The sequence below is a fragment of the Branchiostoma belcheri genome, unplaced genomic scaffold, assembly GCF_001625305.1.
Source record: "Branchiostoma belcheri isolate BF01 breed outbred unplaced genomic scaffold, Haploidv18h27 scaffold52, whole genome shotgun sequence".
NCBI lineage: Eukaryota > Metazoa > Chordata > Leptocardii > Amphioxiformes > Branchiostomatidae > Branchiostoma > Branchiostoma belcheri.
Genome location: NW_017804154.1, coordinates 794,302 through 802,279, shown reverse-complemented (window position 1 = coordinate 802,279; position 7,978 = coordinate 794,302). Strand labels below are relative to the sequence as shown.

The window sequence follows — 7,978 nt, the reverse complement described above, 5'->3', positions numbered from 1 at the left end:
AAGAAAGTTATAGCCACACCTCCGTCAAGTTTGTACACGTATAGTTGATGAATTTTATTAATCGTTGTGAATTTCACACTGATTCCGTGTATATTTCACTGTCACCATTATGTTCTCCAATTCCACCTCCCTGCGCCTGCGGCTACACCATTGCCCCGTCACCTCCTGTGACGCTGCTGTATTTAAATAACTATATAACAGACAAACACTCCGAAAACAAAACATCCATACTATTATTAGGACACAGAATGTGAAAATATATCCCTGTTTAAGTGTAAGATGTATGTTGCCGCCTAACGATTTTGCTGTTATTTCAAGTAGTATTTTAATAATTTTGTCGTATTGGAAACACGCTTCTTTTGTCGCAAACGATGTTCCTTTTGATATCCCACCTTCCAGCATGCTGCTCCTGATATAGAAGTTATTGTCATTGGCAACAAAACAGACAAAGAAGAACTAAGACAAGTAAGCACAGAAAGGGGAGAGAAGGTAAGAAATAGCATGTTCACAAAACTTTATATTTCATTTAAGATACCCAGAGTACATCGGTTTATGTGACATGCCTCTGATAATTTGTATTCCACACGTACGTGTACGTACATTTTGTATTTCGTGAACAACACGAGAGAAAAATCCTACATTAGTAATTTTCACGCTCACCGCTCGTGACATATCTAGACGTTTGCTCGTTGGGCGTTACTCTGACATGCATGGAGCGCCATCTATGTGTTATTGGGTAAAATACAGGCTCTAATGCCGTGGAACAATTTTGCTGTTCGTTTCGATGTTTCAGACATGAAGGCATCGAATTTATTGTTATTTCTCAATACTTCTTCATAGTTTGCTTATGAGCACAACTGTCGGTTCTGTGAAGTCAGTGCCAAAGAGAACTTGAATGTGAAAGACGTCTTCTTGAAACTGGTAGATGATATTGTAGATAAGGTAAGATACTTCAATTCTAAATCTGTCTTTGGCATCCTCCCATGGCAGGGGCAGCGGCTCCGAATTCCTTCTCCACCCCTACCCCTGCCGAATAACATGGCATCTTCTACTCTACGACCCGAGGAATATTAATATTCATGAGCTTGCCTTATTTGGCATGACCCCATTTCTGACTTGGGCGGCGAAGGGACGTCACCCTCCCCGCCGGCGACTCCGCCGCCGCCCGGTGACGAGCCCGTTAACGCGTTGGGGAGGCCGTGCGGGGCAAAGTCACCGAGTTAACACCTTCCCCGTGCTCGGCGGGATCCGCGCGCAGCCTCCAGCACACGCTAGCGCCCCGCCGACGCCCGCAGCGGCCTGCATCGCAAAAGTTCTCTTCCCGAGACGACGCCATGTTTGTTTTTATTTGTCACTGAATAGCCGACATGATTGGTTCCGATAGCTAGCGCATCTCATAAATATTAATGTAAAGTGCGTTGAAGATTTTCTCTGTGATACGTGATTGGCTGAGAGCGTGTCCCTGGAATCGGGTCGTAGAGTAGAAGATGCCATGTTATTCGGCAGGGGTAGGGGTGGAGAAGGAATTCGGAGCCGCTGCCCCTGCCATGGGAGGATGGTCTTTGGCAGATGGTGATGATTCTTGTATCTATTGTGATACCTTAAAATAGTACTATCAGTGATGTTGCCAGCATATGTTGGCGTCAACATGTGTGTTGAACTTCAATACTCTAACGTAATTCTACACACATTTTCAAATTGGCAGTCTGAGAATGAATAGTGTTGAATCGTTGAATCCATGTCGTATCGTACAGTAACACGAGACCAGGACACAATGAGTCAATGCAACCAGCTGATAAAGATATGGCAATTTTATAGTTTTATGACTAGCTTGCTCATGTTTTTTAATGTTGTTCATGTTGACAACATGCTTTAGATACCGTGAGTAAAACATTGTGTCTTTTTTTTCTAATCAATACAAAAACGAGCCTGCTGTTGGCATCGTACATCAATGATTTTGGGCTCAATCACTAAATGCCACATTAAACTAATCACTAAATGTCTTACCATCAAACAGGTGCCTCCAGAAATTTCTCCCTTCGGGTTTGAAGACACAAAGTTGTCCTTACCTCGGTCGGAACAAGGCGGGAGGGAAGCATCCAGGGTCTTCTGCTGCACGACGGGATAGAAGTCACACAAGAGCACAACGGACGTCCCTTCACGATTCCATCTCTTCACATGTTCAACAGTCAGTCGAAAAAGGGGGGAGACTTATACTCTTATTCATAAACTACATGGGATAGAACGATATCATTTACAGTCTTATTACTGGGAACTGTCCTTACAAGTATGTACTATGATGCCTTGCATTGACATCCCCCTTTTTCTCCGAATAAGTGTCTTACGGCGGGGTCACATTCGTCCTAGGCTATGGCGTCGTACGACTTAACATGAATGTCGTAGTATTTTCAAGTTGGATGTGACAGACAAGAATCTCACACATCTTTAATTTTTCCTTAAAAATTAAACTGAATTACACTGGCACGACTATCCCAAGAATGATCTCAGTTTGCGATCGTACGACGATTGCACGACGAATGTGACAGAGCCCTTGTGTTAACAGAATTTAAGAGAACGCCAAGAAAAAAGACTGGGTAAATTTTAAAATGAAGGAATACACAAGAATGGGTGATGATATTTGGTATTGTTGGGAAACTTGTTGTACAAACCATCGATCCGAAAACAAAAACACAAAGGTACGCCTGTCTTCCTATAGCTATATGTCATTAAACACTTGAAGGCCTTAAGATTGATTTAAAACGTCTGTGTCTCCTCGAGTTCTCTATGAAAAAAGACATAAGGTGTAAATACGTTATCATCGACATGTGTCTATCATGGTCTTGAGATCATTCACAATTTGCTGTAATGACTTATCATTATTGTGTTTAAACGCTTCTAATGGTTGCTGTTATAGACAATTTCAGATATTCACTGTTCATCATTGAATGCTTTGCATGTAATTTGGTCATGATTCGTAAGAAGGCGCTTCGTTTGCACTTCCTTGGAACGACCTTCATGGTCGTGGTACAGGGGGTAATTACTTCAATAGTACGCTGTGAGTATATCTTTTAAAAAACAACAATGTTATCATCAACATCATAAATGGGGCATAACGTTAAATTAACACCCCTTAATAAGGGAAGGAAAGAGGCGATTTGTAGACTTCCATTTGTACATAGCAATTGAGGGGCTCAAATGAAATGTGACCATTAAACAACTGTCTTTGATGAGAATACACTTTATGAATTATGGCTGCATCATCATTTGATACCAACTTTATTATTTTTTCAATCATGCGATGTCGGTTCTACCGTTGAATGGTAATTGCCCTACTCTGTAATTTAAAACGATCTGAATGAACATGCAGAAGAAATAGCTGGAGCACATTTGCCTCGATTGGTGTAAATAAAACATTGATATAGTTATTCTGCTCCTACAGCACTGCCATTATCAACATAACGTCCATGAAAGTTTAATGAACTATCCTCGATAATTATTGCCTCAGGTCGAAAAGAGGTATGGTCGACCGGTCGTAGAGGTCGTGTACTATAAGTATGATATACATGAAAAACAAAGAACAGCATGCTTTTTAAATCCATATGTACAAAATCGACCAACAGTCACAGACCAGAGGCATCTATATCTAAATATCTACAGAAGTATATTCAAACATATATTATTTCATACATAAACTTTCTCATCTTATTACAAAGCATCTCATTCGGCCAGGTAAAATTTTATATGCCCACTTTTAAATGAGCCATTTGGATATTCAAGAACATTGTCAAGAGGCATACTAAGCATTTCACGCCAAATAGTAGAGAAGGAATCCGGCCACAAAGACAGTAAAACTGATTGGGAACAGGATTCTGGAGAAGAAGTCGATCCTGTTGGCAACAGTCTCGGGAGATGACGTTTCCTCCTCTTCTGCCCAGGCTGTGGAAGGTCCCGGGATCGGCCCAACTCTTCCCCTGCGGGTTCTGCGGAAGGAGAGCTGTATGTGTGGGGAGAGAGAAGACGGTTCGTCCGTCAAATCAGCTGAGGCGAGTTTCTTTCACGACTGTGTGAGCTAGTTCAGCAGTAGGCTAGTACTTAAGTAATGAAGACCAGGGAAATTTTGATTAACACGTTCTGCGCACATGTACGTTTTCAACTATTCAATGTGTTAATTCATTTGGTGTCGTTGTACAAGCAAAACTTGTTCATTTGACTTACATTGAAGACACTGCCGCGGAGTATGGAGTTGACAGCAACTGACTCAAACAGAGCCAGGATGACGAGGATGACACCGCCGCACATCCAGACATCTTCTGCCCTTACAACTGTGATCTGTAATTGTGCAAGAGCTAATAGGCATTGGACTTATAACGCGTAGTATATTTCAAACTTCGAAGCTAGATTTCTATAGTTTATCAGGCGTGGCATACAAAATGGACGTCCATGCCAAAATATTCCACCATCTCATTCATGGAGAAAATTCTTTCTCTCCGGCAGAAGTCTGGACCGTCCTAACCAAAAGTTCCCACAGAAACATCTCAAAGAAAAATACGAAACAGATATAAAATGACCTTAACTGATCTCTGCCCTTAAGTGCTACATATAAAACAGCACTTAGACATAATACCACTAAGAGTTGGATAGTCTTACTTACCCCATGCTCCTTACGATTGCCGGCCATTGTGATGAGCGCCAGTATGGCCGTGACACAAAGCTGGACTCGTGCCGTGATGTCCCTGGGATGGAGCCAGAAGGACATCCAGGAACAGCCCACAATGACGACACTGGGGACGAACGTACGAAACACGTGACTCCATCTTCGACGAGAGAATCTCAGCTGGATCTCAAGTGTCGACAGTCCTGTAACATTGTGAAGTAAGATCACACTATTAAAAAAGTACTTCAGTACACATCCAGTGAAAACTTAATCCCTAGAAAGATTTTATTGTTTAAAAAAATCTTACAAAAAATAATAATAAAAGCATTGATATGCTTAATTTCTAGACGGCAAAGTATGCATAATCATTGATATAAGGTGGCCCCAAATGAGGAAAGTATTATAATAAATATTATAATAACATAATATATAATAATATATTTTCCAAATATTGAATGAGGAAAGTCAACGAAATAAAGCGTTTAACCCCGTCCTTAGTTGATCTACTGCTTACTCTGACAATGTTACTTGACTGAAATTCTACCTGGATTCAAGCAAATATTCTCACCCGCTGATGTGTTGGAACATTGGTCAGTGGCGCTCATGTAGCTGCACGTTCCCACCAAGTTTTTACACCAGTAACATTCGTCACCGTCCAAAGTTTCAGTACAACCTTTCATCAGCGGACAGTGGTTTGCAGGGAAGGTACAGTTGGCTTCGAACATGTCACAACCTGCACATGGTCAACAACAGGTCTAGTATGTAACTTAACATATTCATATGCAGTTAGTGTACATAGAGATAATTTGTGATAAAATCGCTGTTATAACGTTATTGTATTTCTGATTCGTACTAGATACGTAGAACAATGGTTTACCTGTAGTTGGATCAGATGAATCCTGATTGAGTGGGGCAACTCTTGACCTGAGTTTCAGTCCTGTCATCTCGAACTGTGACGTCACTGCCGTCATGTCCACGTGGACAGGTTGTGCTTTATTGTACTTGGACGGCTGACGGAAGGGGAAGACGAGACCACCGTCTAGATGAAAGGCAAATTGTCGATATTATCATCTCAAACAGACGGGACACATTTATGTTTATTTTAACACTTGATTGGAGTCATGAGTGAAAAAGGAACAAAGGTTGAAACTTATAAAGTATAATGTATTAATACGAAAGAAATCACTTACATCCATGAAGCTCGATGGTGCATTCAAAGTCGTCAAATGGGTATTTCTGTAGGCTTGGCGGACAAATCAACTCCAACCTTCTCCTAAGATGAGACAAATAGGCTACAATGGTGTCAAAGAGACCTGTTAATGCCTTGTGTATCAGTTTTCAAAAATCTCTCTCTTGCATTGTAATATCAGCAAGACTATAAAAACGATTTCTATCAAGACGATATTTCGTTTTCAATTGCCACACATATATATGTGGCTTGACGACTTGTGAAGAAGTATTTACGTGATACGTCGGTGAAGGTTAGACATAAAGGTAATAAGATACGCCATAAACAGTTATGTCTACTGGATACCTGAAACATCTTACCGTTTCCAACATCACATGAGTAACTGTTTTCCGGGGTACGTACGTGAATTTATAGAACATGATCCCTTGTTGGTGAAGCCACATGTTTATTGTGCTGTTCCTTTTGCCGTCATCATTGATGTGCGCGACCCTCCGCACGGTTCTTCCGAAGGCGACTGGGGGCACCCATAGGAGGGTAGTGGATACCGGAGTCACCTGACTTGTCAGCTCTGCAAGCCGATTGTCAACCCAGGCCATGGAGTATTCAATCGTCACTGTCATGTTCTGGAGAAGATGATGCAGATATAGATATGGTGATATTTTGAGGCAGGATAAATATCGCATTCATTTAAAAGGGTTTCTGCATGACACATCTCCATATGTGCGTGCGGTCGTCTTGCGATCGCAAACTGAGGGCATTCTTAGGATAGTCGTGCAGGTCTCGTAGGAAATTCTGTTGTCGCAAGACTTACCGAGTTCGCTTCAGAAAGCGGGCCGACTTCAAGAACAGCCACGGTGCTGATCACCTCGACTTTGCCATCTGTTACTGAATAGAAGAAAAATTTGATAATTATTCCATTGAGATGTATGAAAAAAACACATACAGGAATTACAAACCACCTAATACCTAATTAAAATGGCAAGACATGACTCTTACTTGCCGGTGGTATTGAAACAGTGTTTTCTGAAATGAAGGCTTCATATTGATAGTGATGCCTGTCTCGTATAAATGTAATCATCAAACAAATCACTCAGTAGAAATGTGACCATACAACACTCATTCCTCGTGTCCATTGACCATAAGCTTACTTGTGAACATTGAGAAGAATATTGATGAAAAATGAGCATCATAATCATTATAAGTTTCTTGACGAGTCGAATCTCTAATACCTCCAGTAGACGGACTGCATTCCTTCTTATAACCCTGTGGAACTGCCTTCCCTGTTCTCCACTTTTCCCAGTCTGCCACGGTAGAAGTGTCATTCATGGAAAATAGCTGCAGATTTTCACGGACACCGTGTAGTATCCGGTTCATTCGCCTAGGGGGCGCGTTTGATACTGCATGGGTTAGAGTCATTTTCGTTAGTTTTAGATTTTGTTTTTAGATTAGGCCATGTTGATTTGATTATATGGATGACATCCGCGCGCGCATGAATTTTCGGCCGTTTCCAAAAAAAAAGTTTTCAACCATACTGTAAATCGTACAAAACAGTTGCAAAATGAGCAAAAATATACCATAAGTTACAAAAAAAAATTAATAAAAACTATACCAATGTCGTAGAATGCCAAAATCAAACGAAAAAAGACGAAATTGTAAAGAAATGAACTTGAAAACTAGATTATTCGCCAAACCATATTCTGTGCCATTTACTCAACCCTCATGACCACGTAGATTTCATAATGAAAACAACTTTTTTTTTTTGCAAAACTTTTTTTTATTCGCACGCGCGCATCAGTTTTGGGGCTCCCGGAGGATGTCATCCATATAATCAAATCAACATGGCCTTATGTTTAAAACGCACATATAATGGGAGAAAAAAACGATTGTATAACGATTGTATAACGGCATTGATAAAAAGGGTGATGTAATAAGAAAGTCAAACAATATGTCAATCAGCCCACGAAGGTAATGCTGGAATAGATTTGATGAAAATGACACCTGAACATCCAGTTCCTTTCACGAGACCATCTCCTGCATACAAGATATTGAAGGTACAAGTCGCATCAAGGGCAGAATGAGGAATATCCGTATATCCAGTGTTGCAGGTACAAGTCGCATCAAGGGCAGGAGGAGGA

General features: G+C 40.9%; 2 protein-coding genes across 2 annotated transcripts in view; one reads left to right on the top strand and one right to left on the bottom strand.

The window, feature by feature from the left end:
* LOC109480746 (ras-related protein Rab-12-like) overlaps positions 1-3,396 on the top strand; it is a 10,586-nt gene extending 7,190 nt beyond the window's left edge. Inside the window, exon 6 of the mRNA XM_019783025.1 lies at positions 2,018-3,396. Coding sequence (XP_019638584.1) covers positions 2,018-2,128 — 111 coding nt within the window. The 3' untranslated portion in view covers positions 2,129-3,396. The remainder of the gene's footprint in view (positions 1-2,017) is intronic.
* Positions 3,397-3,805: 409 nt separating this feature from the next.
* Positions 3,806-5,671, bottom strand: LOC109480655 (glycine receptor subunit alpha-1-like). Its single transcript, XM_019782885.1, has 5 exons — positions 5,532-5,671; positions 5,223-5,387; positions 4,652-4,857; positions 4,216-4,329; positions 3,806-3,994 (listed from the first exon to the last, which is right to left on the bottom strand). The coding sequence occupies exons 1-5, from the start codon at positions 5,623-5,625 to the stop codon at positions 3,806-3,808; spliced, it is 768 nt and encodes a 255-aa protein (XP_019638444.1). The 5' UTR covers positions 5,626-5,671.
* Between the last annotated feature and the right edge of the window lie 2,307 nt (positions 5,672-7,978).

Coding starts and splice junctions, on each gene's coding strand:
- LOC109480655 (XM_019782885.1), bottom strand. CDS start 5,625: ATGACGGCAGTGACGTCACAGTTCGAGATGACAGGACTGAAACTCAGG. Junction 5,388..5,531: donor TTCATCTGATCCAACTACAG/GTAAACCATTGT, acceptor GACCATGTGCAG/GTTGTGACATGTTCGAAGCC. Junction 3,995..4,215: donor TCCGCGGCAGTGTCTTCAAT/GTAAGTCAAATG, acceptor CCACACATACAG/CTCTCCTTCCGCAGAACCCG.